The sequence below is a fragment of the Papio anubis genome, chromosome 3 (assembly GCF_008728515.1).
Source record: "Papio anubis isolate 15944 chromosome 3, Panubis1.0, whole genome shotgun sequence".
NCBI classification, from domain to species: domain Eukaryota; kingdom Metazoa; phylum Chordata; class Mammalia; order Primates; family Cercopithecidae; genus Papio; species Papio anubis.
In genome coordinates, this window is record NC_044978.1 from 132,103,795 (window position 1) to 132,122,800 (window position 19,006).

Genomic DNA, 19,006 nt, shown 5'->3' on the forward strand with positions numbered 1-19,006 from the left:
GTGCTATCATTTAAAGCTGCCAAAAAGCAGTAGCACAATGGAGATGCCAGGAAGACCTGCTGAAGATTGACAAGAGAACTAATTTCCACTACAAGCACACCGGTATATGCATAACAATGATGATGTTGCTGGTGTGACTATATATATTCAGACTTGACCTGACCAAGTGCTTAGCATATAACACAGCCATCTCTGAGTAAAATACAGTTTTATGACTAGTTTTTAATGTTCTGTGTAGAAATCCTTAAATAACAATAAATCAACCAAAACATTTGTATTTGCTGGATGACAGTATGGGAAATATAAACAAGCCTTATCACTTCCTCATTAATGTTTGCATTGGTAGTTTTCAAGTCCAGAAACGGAAGAATTAAACTCTGGCAAGAGTTTGTGCTAATTATTTTTATTTAAAGACATCTACTCCTACTCTAGCAGACAGGACATGTTCCTGTCAAGTATGATGTTGAAGGGGAAAAAATGTAACTGGTTTCGTTCAACTGTTGATTCCTCTAAGTGCAAAATTTAGGGGCATGTAAGATTAGAATTAAGTAACCATTAAAAAAAAAAAAAAGATAAGCAGAAACATATTGAATGTCAGGAACAAAACCCAGAAAAGAGGTACTTAGTAGTGTGTGAACGCTCCAATTTTCCAATATTTTTAAAACACTCTTTTTCAAAATACAAGAGGGAGCCAAAATAGACCGCTCACACCATACTCTGTTCTGCTTCTTATGAGGCTTAACGTGTGTCTTGGAAAACAGTATTACAAATCCAACCAAACCATCTCTGCTGGTGGGTAAACAAGCTAGCAGTTCGATGCTGTATGTGGGAACTTTTAAAACAGAAATTAAAAATGTAAAAAAAAAAATAAGCTAGCAGTTCTCTAACACCAGCATAAAAGTCAGGCAAATAATCTGTCATTCTCAAGAGAATCTGCCGATCAAACATTTTCTGGTTTTTGAAATTCCAATTTATTAAGGTTTCATAATATGTCACCAAGAAACACTTTTTAAAAGCTCATTAGTAACAATATTAACTAAAATTATTGGAACTACATTAGAACATAGCAAAAAAGGTTGGATAAGGGCAAAGAGGAAAGTTAGTATATTCTCTAACATAATCTATTTCAGTAGGTGGCCTTGAAGCAGACAGTCCCATTTACAGAATCCTCAAAACAGGTTTTACATGACAAGTGAATGTGCAGGAAGAAATGAAGGAAAAAAACAATTCCTTCTCAGAGGAAACACAGTTCAGACTCACCATCATAAACACAAAACAGATGGTCATGAGAAGTGTTGCTACGGAAACCACACTCTGACCTGCTGCTATGGCCAGTGCCATGGAACTGGCCGAATAAGCCACCATCATAAGGGTAAACATCATAATGAAGAAGGCGTCTGCCGTTGGCTTCAATCCTTAGAAAGAGAAGAAGTAGTTAACCCAACTGCCTAGGTCACCATATGTTTGGGATTGCTTATTGTGCAAATTTAACACTAATATTTTGAGAAACTAGTATCAGAATGAAAAAAAGTCATCCACTCTCCAACCACCCTGGGTCTCCAGTGTTGTTTCCGTCCATGTAAGTGCATGAAGTTCTCACAGAACTGCATAAGCACTGGTCCTTATAACACTTATGTGCCATTATGTATAATTATGAACAATTTCTGAGTTCCTGAAGTACAACTAGCCAAAATTCAACTGCCTTCTCTTTTCACAGGAAACTCATCAATAGCACATTCATTTGCCCATACGTCCCCACATTACTCATTGTGTGCTGTAACTGTGTGAGTGAAGGGACTGGGACGATCGGGATGGCATGACCTCACAATGGTTGTAGTATCTGGGGGAGGAGTAGGGGGCCTCCATAACCCAAGCCTCCCTAGACAGATTACCACATCACTCTGGATTGAAATGGGACTAAATTAAGTTTCATAAACTGCTTTCTAAACTGTAGTGAGCTAACACTGTAGGTCATACAATCTGAAGATTTGAAACAGCCACAAGAACACCAATCAGGAGTCTGGAGATCTAGATCCTAACCCTGATTGTTTAGGACACACCTATTATTGTCAAATGGAAGGTTTAAGCTCAATCAGTACTTCTTATCTTGAGGTGTCAAAATAGATATTTCTGGGGGTTGTGTGTGTGTGTGCATGTATCAGTGAAATATATGGAAATCAGATGCAAGGAGCCTGGAGTGAAGCCTGAGCATAATGCACAAATGAATCTCCACATCTATCAAACAAGTATTTTTTTTTTTTAATTAACAAGTCCCAAAACTCACTGTCTTTCTCTTATTAAAGAAGCAGGGATGGAGAATATATATTAAATAAATACATATATATATTTAATCATTCCATATATCTCTAAGAGATTAAATATATTTAATCATTCTATATATCTCTAAGTGTGTGTGTGTATGTGTATATATATAGAGAGAGAGAGAGAAAGAGAGAGAGAGAGAAAAAAAAAACATAGATAGGCTATAAATATCCCAGCTTCTCCAGCATAGTCTCAAAGTTTTATAAATTCTTTCCATGTTTGTGTATAACACAAGCATCTCTCAGTAAAGTATAGTTTTATAAGTGGTTTTACAAGTTCAGGCTGGGCACGTCAGCTCATTCCTGTAATGCCAGCACTTTGGGAGGTTGAGGTAGGAGGACTACTTGAGGCCAGCAGTGTAAGACCAGCCTGGGCAACACAGTGAGACCCTATCTTTACCAAAAACTCCATCTTTATGTGTGCCTGTAGTCCTAGCTACTCAGAGGCTGAGGTAGGAGGATCACTGGAGCCCAGAAGGTTGAGGCTGCTGTGAGATATGATCACTACCACACTCCAGCCTGGGTGACAGAGCAAGACCCTGTCTCAAAAAAACAAAACAAAGCAAACAAACAAAAAAGTTCAGTTGGGAAACAGTCTCGACAAAAATAGTTGACAGTGAACAACTATTTCAGAGAGCGCAAAATGGACAAGTGTTTCCTTTTCTCATGGTTTGGTTTAAATAAAGTTTTGAGAACCAAAAACATGCTTGCGAGGCACAACTGACTTCACCCATAGGCAAGACTAAAGACATGTCCTTTTTTGTTTTGTTACTTACCTAACATGAAGTACACTATACAGGTAAATATAATACTTGGTAACATCCTCATGGGTAATAAATCAGATAACAGTTTTCCAAAAAAATAAGATGACACTCTGTAGTATCCGCTGATGTATTCATGTCTATAGAACAAAAATACATATCATACATCCCAGATTAGTTTAAGAAGCCACAGAGCAGGCTAGACTGCCTGTTATAGACCTCTGCTGACAGCAGGAGTGGAACAAGCCAGTTTCCCACATCATCAGAGCTAGACCCACTATGCATGCCCATGAACACCTTGGGTGCCAGCCTCCCTAGGACAGCATCCCATGAAGCTCTGCGCACAGCCCCTCTTCTCATGACACAATTCCCTCCTATTGCTCTTTCTAGCTCCTGAACACTCAGTCCAGGGCAACAGATTCCACATATCCTCCCTCTCTTCAGAGAATGCTTTTCCTTCTTCAACGCTGGCTTTCCTTGAAGAACAGCACTTCAGTAGCTGATTTTGGTAGGAATAGAAGCTTTTCTTTTTCCCTATTTCTGGTTAGGAAGGTGGCCTGTTATTCTCCAAGTCCCCCAGTGCAGCTTCAGATCACTAAGCTCTTCTTACCTCTTCTACTCTCAAGTTAAAAAAAGAAAAAGACCTTCCTTCTCTCTCTTTTTTTTCTTTTTTTTGAGATGGAGTATTGCTCTTTTGCCCAGGCTGGAGTGCAGTGGTGCAAACTCGGCTCACTGCAACCTCCGCCTTCTGGGTTCAAGAAATTCTCCTGCCTCAGCCTCCTGAGTAGCTGGGATTACAGGAGCAAGCCACTATGTGTGGCTAAATTTTTGTATTTTTTTAGTGGAGACGGGGTTTCACCAAGTTGGCCAGGCTGGTCTCGAACTCTGACCTTGTGATCCGCCCGCCTCAGCCTCCCAAAGCGCTGGGATTACAAGCGTGAACCACCGTGCCCAGACGAAAAAGACCTTCTTTCAATGATCATGTCTTCCAGCCATACATCCCTGTCAACTATCAAATTGTAATCTTTCCTCTTCCTGACATCTTTCTCCCACAATTCCAAACTCTTCCACCTCCTTCATGCTTTCCCTTTCTAATAATTCTTACATGTGACATGTACGTTTGGGCAAATGTGATCCATCCTTGAAAAATACCCAGCCTGGGAAACATAGTGAGACCTTGTCTCTACAAAAAAATTAAAAAAAAAAAAAAAAATAGCCAGGAGGCCCAGTGCAGTGGCTCACACCTGTAATCCCAGTGCTTTCGGAGGCCAAGGCAGGTGGATCACCTGAGGTCAGGAGTTTGAAACCAGCCTGGCCAACATGGCGAAACCCCGTCCCTACTAAAAATACAAAAAAATTAGCTGGGTGTGGTGGCGGGTGTCTGTAATCCCAGCTACTTGGGAGGCTGAGGCAGGAGAATTGCTTGAACCTGGGAGGCGGAGGTTGCAGTGAGCCGAGATCGCACCATTGCACTCCAGCCTAGGAGACAGAGCAAAACTCAATCTCAAAAAAAAAAAAAAAAATTGCTAGGCATGCCAGTTATTCAGGAGGCTGAGGTGCGAAGACTGCGTAAGCCCTGCAGGCCAACACAGCAATGAGCCATGATCATGTCTCTGGACTCCAGCCTGGGCGACAAAGCAAGACCCTGTTTCAAAAAACAAAAAAAAAGGGGGGGGGGGAAATAATACAAGAAATTAAACCAGGCTCCTCTTTACTGTAAGAATGCTTTCTAATGGCTCATGCCACTTCCCTGGTCCACTGAGGGCTAAGCATGGTCACATTCTTTGTCAACTTAATCTCCCCACTTCCAAGTTGCTGCTTAATCTCTACCAAGCCCCTCAAACTTTTCTTGTGAAGGTCATCAGTATTTACTAAAAACAAAAGATACTTTTCAGTCCCTTTATTGCTTGCTTTCTCCAACATTTGGATTTTCTGACCGTACTCAAATCTAGAAAAACTCTTTTCTCTGGATATCAGGTCCCAAAGGCTCAGGATTTTCTTCCCTATCCCTGGCTGCTTTTTCTCAATTAATATTGGTAACCCCTATACATATTTTCAAAACATCATGTTGCACATGATCAATATACACAATTTTTATTCATCAATTTAAAAATAAATTTTAAAAAAATACTGGTAATCCTCAGGATCCCATCCTTGGCCCCCAACTCCAGATGTGATCAGTCTAACCAACAGCCCCTGCGGCTGGACAGCCCTGTTCCCAGAACAAAGATCTACTCACATGAAGAGCTTCTTCTCTACCACAAAGAGTTCCACGGCTGACACGCTGCTGAAACACTGGTTGGTCGTCAGGAAGAAGAGAACCCCGGCTCTGCCATGAAAAGGGGAACCAAAGCACCACAGTCAACTCAGCATTCTTAGATAGATTTTCTACCCACAAAACTCTTTCATAAATGACAGTGTATAAAGTTAGGCAGGAAAAAAGGGAAACTGTTCTGGTTAAAACAGGGAAGCGTGAACCCCATCAAGCCTCTCCCCATCTCTTATGTCTCCACAGTGGTACCCATGGGACTACATATTACAGCTCATTTTGAAATTCACAGTCTTGGATTGTTGTGGACTGAATTGCGTCTCCCCCCACCAAAATTCATATGTTGAAGCCCCAACCCCCAATGTGATGGTATTTGAAGATGGGTCCTTTGGAAAGTAATTAGGTTCAGATGAGGTTCCAGGATAGGGAGGTGGGGAGAGTGTAATGGGAACAGCGTCCTAATAGGAAGAGACACCAGCTGCTCTGCCACACAAGGAACAGCAAGAAGGCAGGTCTGCAAGCCAGGAAGAGGGTCCTCACCAGAACCCAGCAATGCTGGCATCCTGATCTCAGACTTTCAGACTAGAACTGAGAGAAAATACCTTTCTATTGTTTAAGCCACCTGCTTTACGGTATTTTGGTATGGCAACCAGGCCAACACATAATTTTAACTAACAAAAATGCCAAGTACCATTCCTAATGTACAAACAGAAAAGTGGCAAGCTAAATAAAGTCTGCAAAGATTAAGATATTCAATTAGTCACTTTGATTTTGAAGTTGAACAAAGAATGTAAGTCATGTGGAAGCAAAATGAAAGACAGTGAAGGGAACCCTCAATCAACCCCTTATTATACGCATAATCTACATGCACCACACCACCATCAGCAGGGCCGTGACATTATCCTTGACATGCTAAGACAGCCAGCAGTCTATGAGGTTTCCAGAGGTTTCAGAGGAAACCAAGTGGCACTTACTGATAAAGAAAAATCTAATTTGTGTGTCATAATAAAAAGGAACACTATTAGTGCTTGTTTCTCAGTGAAGTAATTGAGAGTAATTGAGATTTAAAAAGGAAAATGTTGGCCGGGTGTGGTGGCTCATGCCTGTAATCCCAGCACTTTGGGAGGCTGAGGCAGGAGGATCACGAGGTCATGAGTTCAAGACCAGCCTAACCAACATGGTGAAACCCTGTCTCTACTAAAAATACAAAAATTAGCCAGGCGTGGTGGCAGGTGCCTGTAGTCCCAGCTACTCAGGAGGCTGAGGCAGGAGAATCGCTTGAACCTGGGACGTGGAGGTTGCAGTGAGCTGAGATTGCACCACTGCACTCCAGCCTGGGCAACAAAGCGAGACACTGTCTCAAAAAAAATAAATAAATAAATAAAAAGGAAAATGCTAAGTTAATCTACACTTTGATACAAATATGAATTTTATGAAAGCATGCCAACATCCCTGAAACACCATAACAAAACGATATAATTGACAGTGAAGGTGTGAGTTGAAACTGAAAAAGAGGTAAGTGACACATCATTTAAATGGCGTAAAAGGAAGAGAACATTTTTAAAAATGCAAACCCAAGTGAATAACACAATTACACTGAAAGAAAAAAAAAAGAGTCCATAGATACCTAAAGAACAAAGATCTAAGGGTACAGGCTAGGGTCTTTTTTGTTTTATTTTATTTTTAGAGACAGAGTTGCCCTCAGTCACCCAGGCTAGAGTATAGTGGCATGATCATAAACTCACTGCAACTGAGTTGAACTCCTGGCCTCAAGCAATCCTCCCACCTTGGCCTCCCAAAGCACTGCAGTTACAAGCGTAAGCCATGGTGCCCAGACAGAACAGTTTTAAAAGTATTTACATATAATTAAAATGAATGAAAAATAGCCAGGCCTGGTAGACATGCAGTAATCTCACTTTCTGCACACAAATAAACCTAATATCAAGTAAAAAGCTAATTTCAGAACATGGAACATAGCAAAGATTCAATTCAATTTGTTGTCTTGTATCTATCAGTACAGTAATGTTCATAATGATTCTGAAAAAGTAGACAATGGAAACATTCCTTCAAAATCCAAAGAAAATTTATTTTAAACACAGCTTTTTCTTATTAAGGAAGAAAATTCATTCTAATTCTTTCAAGGTAGTAATCCATATCTGTTATATCTACTTATTGGTCTGAATATTTTTTATTTTGATTTTTAAATTATAAATTGGCATATTACGGTTGTATATATTTGTGGGGTACCAAGTGATATGATTCATGAATCATAAGTGTGAAATAATTAAATCAAGCTAATTATCACATCCATTGCCTCAAACATTTATTTTTTGTGGTAAAAGTATCTTAAAATTTAGCTATTCTGAAATTTATGTTATTATTTACTGTGTTCACCACATTGTGCAATGTATCTCCAAAGAAAAATCCTTATTCCTCCTGTGTAACTGAGGTCTTGCACCTTTTGACCATCATCTCTCCATTCCCCACACCCCTCCAGCCTCTAGTAACCACCATTCTACTGTCTCTTTCAGTTCCATTGTTTCAGATTCCATGTTAAATGAGATTATGTGACATTTCTGTGCTTAGCTTTCTGTGTTTGGCTAATTTCACTTGGCTTAATATTCTCCAGTTCCATCCATGTTATTGCAAATGACAAAATTTCTTTTGTTTTCCCTTGTGTATATATACCACATTTTCTTTATCACATCAGACCCTTAGGCTGATTCCATATGTTGGCTATTGTGAACAGTGCTGCAATAAATATGAGGGTGCAGAAATTTCTTCGACAAACTGCTTTCACATCTTTGGGGTAAATATCTAGAAGTGAGATGACTGGATCCAAATACTATTTTTAAAGTATACCTTTTCCCTTAATATACACTGATTTGTTTAGCTATCACCACAACTCTGTAAAGCAGTTATTCCAGAGGTAGCTATTAATTCAAAGATGCTCACACTCTACCTATGATTAAAACCCAGTTTCTCAGTTACACAGGTTAGAGAAAGAGCAGAGAGTGCTTTCCTCTCTCAGAGAATTCATCCCCAAAGAAGAGAACTAAACCACTGGCCTCCAAGCAGTTTTAAATTATGAAGTACTAATATTCACCCCTGAACAAAACTTTGAGAACCTGTTCCCAGAGATGATGCTGAAACATTTTTTCCTAATCAATAAATCATTAATCATCCCAGGAGGGATTAAATCATACACACAGGCCACTTTAATGTAGTCCAAACGCTTATTTAAAAAACGATAGTGGGGTCAATGGGAGGCAGTGGGAGGAAGAACATCAGGAAAAATAGCTAATGCATACTGGGCTTAACACCAAGGTGATGGATCGATAGGTGTAGCAAACCACCATGGCACACATTTAGCTATGTAACAAACCTGCACATTCTGCACATGTACCCTAGAGCTTTGGAAAAAAAATGATAGCAAGCTTAAGTCAAAAATACAAATTATGAGCCCAGGAGTTCAAAGCTGCAGTGAGCTATGACTGTACTACCGCACACCAGCCTGGGCAATATTGTGAGATTCTGTTTCAAAAACAAACAAATTAAAATAAGATGAATGCCTTATTTCTCCAGAAAGCATCTGAAGAAACACCTGAAGTTCTTCTTTATTTCTCTGGATTTTTCTACCAAGAGCTTTAATGGCCAGATTTTCAGTCCTCTTTAAAGTTCCAGTTGAGGACCAGGTTACTCCATGTACTCCATGTCCTTTCCAAATGCTTCCTCCTGCACAGTATAAAAGGCCCACAGCCTTTAGATCCTGTGATATATTCTGTGCTGGGTTAAGAAATGGCATCTACATGGGACACAAACCATCAACTACTAGCAAGTCTGGAAATAATCCAGATACCTCAGGCCTCAGAGAAAGGAAAAGCATGAACAATGACATCACTCTGGTAAACTGCTGTTTAATAATAGTCTCGTTGTAGAGTGACACTATCTGATTCCATACAAAAGAATTTATTTTACTTGAGTGATGAATCAACTTTTATGCTTATTCTTTAAAAAACAATCAGCCTTTTCCAGACATCAAAATAGTAAAATGGGGATGCTACCATCCACCTCCTCTAAATCACGGAGTGGTAACCTGAGACTATGGAAAGCAAGCACTACGGAGCACAGTATCTGCCACAAGTGTTCTCCATACATGAAATAACCAGAACTCTGAGGGCTGTGAAATTCCTGAGTGCTTACGGTCAGAACACAACATATTAATAAAAAGTCTCCTCATAAAATGAGGTTTTAAAGGGCCCATTGTGACTGAAACTAGGTAAGGATCACAACACTAACAAAAGTGATAACCATATAACAGGAAAAGCTGAGTCCCACCCCCACCATACCCCTAAGTCAAACACATATATTAAAAAAGTGACAGATATTAGTTCACAGGCAACAAAAGAAGAAACAGATCAACTGGACTACATCAAAATTAAAAATGTTTATGCATCGAAGGACACTGTCAACACTGAAAAGACAACCCAGGGAGTGGGGAAAAATATCTGCAAATCATGTATCTGATAAGGGATTAATATCTCCTCAAAAATATAAAGCACTCCTACAACTCGACAACAAAAAAACAAACAATTCCATTTTAAAATGGGCAAAGGACTTGAATAGACATTTCTCCGAAGATCCAGTGGGTCCCCACTGTTTAAAAGGGAGAAAAAGAAAAGTGTTGGTAAGGACATGGAGAGACTGGAACCCTTGTGCACTGCTGGTAAGAATGTAAAATGGTACGGCCACTGTGGAAGACAGTACAGTAGTTCCTCAGAAAAATTAACAGAATGATTATATGACCCAGAAATTCTAATTCTGGGTATATATCTGAATAACTGAAAGCAGGAACTAAAATAGTTTTTGGGGGGGGGGGGGGTTTCTTTGTTTTTTTAAGAGACAGGGTCGAACTCTGTCACCCCAGGCTGAACTGCAGTGGTGCAACCATAGCTCATAGCTCACTGCAGCCTAGAACTCCTGGGCTCAAGCAATCCTCCCACCTCAGTCTCCCAAGTAGCTGGGACTACAGACACATGCCATCACACCTGGCTGAAAGAGATCTCTGTGCACCTAGGGAGCACTGTTTACAACAGCCAAAAGGTGAAAGCAACCCAAGTTTCCATCAATAGATGAATGGAAAAACAAAATGTCGTATGCACATACAATGGAATATTATTCAACCTTACAAAGGAAAGAAATCTGACACATGCCACATGAATGAGCCATAAAGACAATATGCTAAAGGAAATAAGCCAGTTACCAATGAATATCCACTGTATGATTCCACTTATATGAGGGTCTTAGAGTAGTCAGGTTCAGAGACAGAAAGTAGAATGATGACTGCCAGGGGTTAGGAGAGGCAGATGTGAGATAGGAAGTTATTGCTTAATGGGTACAGATATTCCATTTGAGAAGATGAAAAGAATTCTAGAGCTCGATGGTGGTGATAGTTGCACAACAATGTAAATGTACTTAATGCCACTGAATGGTATATATAAAAATAATTGGGCCAGGTGGAGTGGCTCATGCCTGTAATTCCAGCACTTTGGGAGCTCAAGGTGGGCGGACCCACCTGAGGTCAGGAGTTCAAAGCCAGCCTGGCCAACATGGTGCGACCCTGTCTCTACTAAAAATACAAAAATTAGCTGGGCATGGCGGTGGGTGCCTGTAGTCCCAGCTACTCAGGAGGCCGAGGCAGGAGAATTGCTTGAACCCAGGAGGTGGAGATTGCAGTGGGCTGAGATTGCGCCACTGCACTCTAGCCTGGGCAACAGAGCATGACTCTGTCTCAAAAATAAACTGACTCATCCTACCCTCAATAAAAGAATGACATTTACACTATACTTGTCTTAAAATCAAATTCTTAATGGATTTTCATAAGATTGAAAAAAGTAACAGCACTTTCTTAAAATCAAGATCCAAACATTTACTTACCTGTTCTGGATTCCAGTAGAATCATTTTTTAGCCCAAAGTAAATGGCACCTATAACCAGTCCCAGTATGACTGTGACAATGATCTTTTCAAAAAAAAATGCAAAAAAAAAAGGAAAGTTTCAATTAGAGATAAAAACTTACACACACAATTTATTAGTATAATATATATGGTTACATAATCAGATCTCGCCATTAAGATAAACACTCAATGACTTGACCAATGTCCCTGGGAGAAAATAAAACCGCATACATTATTTAGACTGCTTCCTAAGTTAAAAATTAAGTTATCTGTGGTTTGGGGAGACTGGTAGGACACAAAGCACACTACTGGAAGAGCTGGGCTTCCTCCCATTGTACCACCCGGCAGTCAGTTCAGGGTCTGCTTCAGGTTACTGAGCTTGTGAATACCACACAGGCTAGCAGAGCAATGCAAGACTTAGCAAAGCAAAGTCCAGGTGCCTAAGAGTTTTGACCCTGAACTGAACTCTCAACCTTTGTGCCAACGAACATGAGTCATTTTATACTTCAAGAGGTTAAAGTGAAAACAGGATATCTTTATTCTTAACATTAAAAATAAATAAAAATTTTGAAGCACACATTAAAAAAATTCTAACAATGGAATTTTGCACAGTGAGGAAAGAGGGGTGAGATGGAGCCCGCCTATCCAACCTCTAGGGAGTCCATGCCTGCACTGGAAAAGTGCATTGTCACTGTCACCAAAGCATTCGGCCAGCTTTCTCTGTACACACTCTGCATGCTTCCACTACCCATCTCCTGTCACTGCTTCCTCATCGCTTCAGCCAGTGAGGCCTATAGCCAATGCTGCAGACCTAAGCTGCCAATTCTTTGCCGTTCTCACCATTCTTCACCACTCAGTAGATTTCTATAGCTCCTAAGGAGATTGGACAAACATCACTCTTGTTTCTAGGACAAAGCATCTCTTAAGGACACTTCAATAAGCAAAGGGTTAAGGGTTATGTTATCAAATAATTTATTTGAGAAAATCCTACTTATATTTACTCATGAGTTAAATATTAAAAAACAAGAAATGGGCTGGGCATGGTGGCTCATGCCTGTAATCCCAGCACTTTGGGAGGCCGACGGGGCAGATTGCCTGAGCTCAGGAGCTTGAGATCAGCCTGGGCAACATGGTGAGACTCTGTCTCTACTAAAAAAAACACACACACAAAAATTACCCAGGCATGGTGGTGTACGCCTGTAGTCCCAGCTACTCAGGAGGCTGAGGCACAAGAATCACTTGAACCCTAGAGGTGGAGGTTGCAGTGAGCCGAGATCGTACCACTGCACTCCAGCCTGGGTGACAGAGTGAGACTGTCTCAAAAAATAAATTGATAAATAAATAAAAATTTTAAAAAAGGAGTGGTAATCTAAAGACAAAATATCCTACCATGTCTTGGAATCATCAAAGTTAAAAAAACGAAATCTCAATACTCCAACAGTCTAGTGGTATCAAGATTTAAAGTAACTGATCAAGGACACTTTTGGCATGAAGCACACCAAACTGCAAAAACAGTACCATGATCTGTGATAACTAGTTTGTGAAGAATCTAGTACGGAAAGAACATTATTTCAATATTTCTACTTATGAGATGTCTTTTAAAATTCACTTAGAAATTTTGGGAGGAAATCTATTATGCTGGCATATTTTCATTACCCTCAGAATGTACTTCAACAGACCAAGCTTCCAAAATAAATGCAGATGACTGTATCCACATGCATGCATGCATGTGCATACAAGAGTCTATATTTTCACATAGTAAAACTTTTAAGAACATTCAATTCAGGATTTTTTTTTTTTTTTTTTTGAGATGGAGTCTTGCACTGTTGCCCTGGCTGGAGTGCAGTGGCACAATCTTGGCTCACTGCAACCTCCACTTCCAGGGTTCAAGAGAATCTCCTGCCTCAGCCTCCCCAGCAACTGGGATTACATGTGCCAGCCACCAAGCCCGGCTAATTTTTTGTACGTTTAGTAGAAATGGGGTTTCACTATGTTGGCCAGGCTGGTCTCAAACTCCTGACCTCATGATCCGCCCACCTTGGCCTCCCGAAGCACTGGGATTACATGCATGAGCCACCATGCCCAACCCAGACTTTTCAAACTAAACATTCCACATGCTTTGTCAAGTTTTCATTCAAACTTGTTATCTTATACTAACACTAAGTGTTATGATTAAGATGTTTCCTAAAAGTTTCAAAGTTCTAAAAATGTTTTCAAAGTCAGCTTTCAAACATATTGACAAAATAATCAATCCTGTAACCTTGGCATGCTTTTATAAGGTGTGTCTGTGTTATTCTTTCTGGCATTAAAGAAAGGAAAACAAACACGCAAACTAAACAATGCACAATGGAGTGCACAGACCCCATCTGCTTCCAAGTTCAGCTGTTCAGGAAACACTTGGCACCTTAAATGAACATGAAATCTTCTCATACAGATAATGCATTCATTCTAAGATTTTCCAAATACAACCTTTGGTAGCTGCATTATCAGAGGCCAAATTTGAATCACGTAAAGAAATAACTAGTTCAAGCCAAAGTGCAGCTGTAAAGCAACAGATACAAGATTTATCAGCAGAGAATCATAAAACATTTTAACAACTCAATTTTCAAGAACTCAGAATTAAGACATACAAAATTATAAACCTTAAATCAGGAATCATTAAGCTATAGCCCACAGATCAAATAGGGCCAGCCACCTATCTTTGTTCACCCATGAGCTAAGAATGGTTTTTTACTTTATTTTTTATTATTTTTTAGAGACAAGGTCTCACTCTGTCACTCAGGCTGGAGTGCAGTGGTGTAATCATAGCTCACTGACATAGCTCACTGAAGCCTCAAAACTTCTGGTCTCAAGCAATCCTTCCACCTCAGCCTTTTGAGTAGCTAGGTCTACAGACATGCACTACCACACCTAGCTCATTTTACTAATCGTTGAATAAAAAGTCAAAAAGAATAATATTTCTCACAATATAAAATTTATATGAAATTCAAATTTCAGTGCCCATGTATAATGTTTTATTGGAATAAAATGAAAGTTACCTTTTTTTTTTTTTTAAAGAGGTCTTGGCTGGACGCGGTGACTCATACCTGTAATCCCAGCACTGTGGGAGGCTGAAGTGGGTGGACTCACCTGAGGTCAGGAGTTTGAAGCCAGCCTGGCCAACATAGTGTAATACTGTCTCTACTAAAAATAAAAAAATTAGCTTGGCATGGTGGCAGGTGCTTGTAGTCCCAGCTACTTGGAAGGCTGAGGCAATTACCCTCAATTGATAGTATGTAAAAGTCCCAATGTTCTGACAGAAACACCAAATTATAAGTACTAAAAACATTTGGAGCAATTGCTTGAACCCAGGAGGCGGAGGTTACAGTGAGCCGACACCACACCACTGCACTCCAGCCTGGGCAACAGAGCATGACTCTCTCTCAAAAAAAAAAAAAAAAAAAAAAAAGATAGGGTCTTGTTTTATTGCCCAGGCTGTTCTCACACTCTTGGCCTCAAGCATCCTTCTGCCTTGGTCTCCCAAAGTGCTGGGATTACAGGCATGAACCACTGCACCTAGCCAGCCTTTCATTTACTATCGGAATACTGCCATATTTGTTTATTTATGTTATTAGCTATGGCTGCTTTCACACTAAAACGGCAGAGCTGACTACCTGAGACAAAGAGACAAAGACCACTTGGTCTGCAAATCCTAAAATATTTACTACCTGGTCCTTTACAAAAAAAAAAAAAAATTGCCTACTCCTGCCCTAAGATAATATTCCAGTTTTTCACAAATCTAAACAAAACTTGTCCTGCTAAGCAGATGCTTAGGGAGATCCAAGGTTCTATTCTTAATCTAAGAGACTGCCACTACTCTGAACGTGGCTGGAATTCCTTTTGTGAAAGTGAGTCCACTGATGAGGCAGGGAAGCTAAACCTGGAGGCACTAGGCCAGGTGTTAGCATTGGAAGGAAGCCCAGTATCAAAACATGCAGAATCTCAGTGTGTGAAAAACAGCTATGTTCCAATTATGCCCTCTCCAGAATTACCACATAGGTGATTTGGACAAGACATTTATAAACCATGTTTTGAAGCAAGATAGTTCAAGTTATTTTTCAAGTAAGAAAAATCTAATGCATACATCACACCAAAAGAGCAATTCATTACATCATTTCACTGTTGACAATAAGTAACCCAGGTTGATTCTACCAGACTGATTTCCAAATGATATCAAATCTATGCTCAAAGAATAAAATTTTACCCTCAATTGATAGTATGTAAAAGTCCCAATGTTCTGACAGAAACACCAAATTATAAGTACTAAAAACATTTGGAGCAATTAGCAGTATGGCTCAACTAGGGATACAAGCTCTTAGATATATTTATATATACACTTAATTAGCAGTATGGCTATACATACATATATGTGGCTATACATATATACACATATAATATGTATGTACACACATAATATATATACACACACATATAATATATATATACACACACACATAATTAGCAGTATCACTCAACTAGGGATACAAGCTCTTAGATATATTTATATATATACTTAGGTATGGAAATTATGATGCACAAGTTTAAACGTCAGTAATATTTTACTACAGCCAACAACGTGCCATCTTTTAGTACTTAACAGAAACTCAATATTGTTCATAAAAATAACAGCCCCAAATTAACCAGCTAAATTGACTTCTTTGAAGAATGGACCAATGAATTGGGAGTACTTATGTTTTGGGTGACAGAGGGGTTAAGAATAACCGAAAAGGCCAGGCATGGTGGCTCACACCTGTGATCCCAGCACTTTGGGAGGCCAAGGCAGGAGGATCACTTGAGCCCAGGAGATCCAGACCAGGACAACATAGTGAGACCCCGTTTCTACAAAAAATCAAAACATCAGCCAGGTGTTGTGTACACCTGTAGTCCCAGCTACTCGGGAGGCTGAAGTGTGAGGATCGCTTGAGCCAAGAGTTTGGGGTTGCAGTGAGCTACGATTGTACCACTGCACTCCAGTATGAGTGACAGAGTGAGACTCAGTCTCTAAAAAAAAAAAAAAAAAAAAAAAAGTTTAAAGAAAAGAATAACAAAAACCATAAGGAGTAATAATCACCAACTATCACAGAGCCAACCAAAGAATAAAGAAACATTATCTCATTTTGATTAACAGAAAGTTAATCTAACAACGAATAGCCTTGTTCTATGAACTCAAATTTGCTTACTATGTTCATATCACCTGTAAACTGTCTAAGGAAGGTCAATGATAAGCAACAGCACTTTGCACACAGGTTCTTCCCTTGGAGTGGCCAGCACATACTCCCTTCAGGTGTATTCAGTGACAGTAGGTGAAGGTTTCCCTGATCACCTGATTCCAACTGCAAATCAGCCTTCTTCTCCCTACTTCTCTCTCTTCCTCCCCTCTCTCCACCCCTTCTCTGCTTAAACTTCCCCATAGTTCCTTCTACCATCTAACATGCTATCTATTTAATTTATTTATTATTTATCACACCTGCCTTCCTCAGAAAATTAGCTCCATGAGCAGAGTTTTATTTTTGCCCATTTTGTTCACTACTGAATTCACATCCCTAAAGCACAGCACAGGCCCTACAAGAACATGTTGAATGAACCAGTGAACGAAAGTGAACAGCTACCAGGAAACTCCAAACATGGCTGACATTTCTTTCACAGTTTCCCAAAAAAAACCATTTTTCTCCTGAGATTATTCATTACAGCTTGTCTAAATCACAAAAAATCTGAGTTAGGGTAGTCTAAGAAACCACTAGAAAAAAGAAGCTGGCCAGATATGGTGGCTCACACCTGTAATCCTAGAATTGTGGGAGACGGAGACAGAAGAATCACTTGAACCCACGAGTTCAAGACCAGCCTAGGCAACACAGCGAAACCCCGTCTCTACACAAAACACAAAAATTTAGCTGGATGTGGTGTGATGTGCCTGTAGTCCCAGCTGTTCAGGAGGCTGAAGTGTGAGGATCACTTGAGCCCAGGGAGGTCAGGGCTGCAGTGAGCTGAGTTCATGCCACTGCACTCCAGCCTGGGCAACAGAGTAAGACTCTGTCTCAAAAAAAGAGAAGCTTTCCAAACGTAAAACTTAATTGTCCTTTATTTGTTCTGCTGACTAGTTCTATATCCCAGGTGGAGTGAAGATAACAAATAACTGGAAGGGTGGGTAGAAGATAAACATATCCTGAAGCAGATGATAACAGAACCACATTGTTCCCATTTGAGTATTTCAAAAGAATCTGCTGGTTACCTGAGCTATAGAGGCCTGGGGATTACCCAGCAAGTTTTTGAATGAACGCTTGGAAACCCATCTGAGTTGATGACAGAAGGAGGTGGTGTAGCTGATCTCCTTGAAGACTGTGATCTTCTTCTTCTTCTCACCCCTGGAAAGTTGATGTAATTCAGCTTTTGTCTCTTTGTAGAAGGAGGAGTCGACATAAATCTCGGCTAATTTTTCTATGAGTGGCTTATCCCGCTTGGAAGGCTCTATGATCTCCGTGGCTTTGCAATCAGTGGATAAAAAGGAAACATGAACAAAATAACAACAAATTTAGCCCATTTTTTCTGTGACCCCTTTCTTGGATTCTTCCCTAACACCTTCATTCTAAAGCTTTAGAAAGAAAAAATAGGCCAGGCACGGTGGCTCATGCCTGTAATCTCAGCACTTTGGGAGGCTGAGGCGGGTGGATTACAAGGTCAGGAGTTCGAGACCAGCCTAACCAATATGGGGAAACCCCATCTCTACTAAAAATACAAAAAAAATTAGCCTGGCGTGGTGGTGCACACCTGTAATCCCAGCTACTCAGGTGGCTGAGGCAAGAGAATCGCTTGAACCCAGGAGGTGGAGGTTGCAGTGAGCTGAGATCACACCACTGCACTCCAGCCTGTGTGAGACAGCAAGACTCCATTTCAAAAAAAGAAAAAATAGAAATAAAAAATTATGAGCTCTGTCATTAGAAAAGTATAACAGGTCAGGCACAGTGGCTCACTCCTGTAATCCCAGTATTTTGCAAGGCAGAGGCAGGAGGATCATGCGAAGCCAGGAATTCAACACCAGCCTGAGCAATGAAACGAGACCCTGTCTCTATAAAAATAAATAAAGTAAGTAATAAATTAAAATATATATTTAAAAAGAGAAAAAGAAATAAAAAGAAAAGTACAGAGAACTAGGCTGTCTCCTGCTATAGTCTTTTGAATACAGCAAACCCACTGATGTTTTCCTATTTGACCTTAATTCTTTTAAAATAGACTTCTTACCATAGAGTTCTAATTCTTAATATAAAACTCCGGTCGTGGCCGGGGGCGATGGCTCATGCCTGTAATCCCAACACTTTGGGAGGCCAAGGTGGGAGGATCACTTGAGGTCAGGAGTTCGAAACCAGCCTGGCCAACATGGTGAAACTCCATGTCTACTAAGTATACAAAAATTAGCTGGGTGTGGTGGCACAGGCCTGTAATTCTAGTTGCTCGGGAAGGTGAGGCAGGAGAATGGCTTGAACCCAGGAGGCAGAGGGTGCAGTAAGCCGAGATAGCACCATTGCACTCCAGCCTCGGTGACAAGGGCTAGATTCCGTCTCAAAAAAGAAAAAAAATCTGGTTGTTGCTTCCTACTATATGCAAATGCATACATTGCCAAGTTTCTTATTTTAAAAACACTTTATAAACAGTGAGCATTTTAAAA

General features: G+C 40.1%; 1 protein-coding gene across 3 annotated transcripts in view; it reads right to left on the reverse strand.

Moving 5' to 3' along the window:
* ABCG2 (ATP binding cassette subfamily G member 2 (Junior blood group)) overlaps positions 1-19,006 on the reverse strand; it is a 138,609-nt gene that overhangs the window by 4,488 nt on the left and 115,115 nt on the right. For all 3 annotated transcript variants that reach the window (XM_009207155.4, XM_009207154.3, XM_009207156.4), the window contains exons 9-13: positions 17,576-17,826; positions 11,289-11,371; positions 5,322-5,411; positions 3,098-3,222; positions 1,261-1,415 (exon numbers count right to left, since the gene is read on the reverse strand). In XM_009207155.4, coding sequence (XP_009205419.1) covers positions 1,261-1,415; positions 3,098-3,222; positions 5,322-5,411; positions 11,289-11,371; positions 17,576-17,826 — 704 coding nt within the window. The remainder of the gene's footprint in view (positions 1-1,260; positions 1,416-3,097; positions 3,223-5,321; positions 5,412-11,288; positions 11,372-17,575; positions 17,827-19,006) is intronic.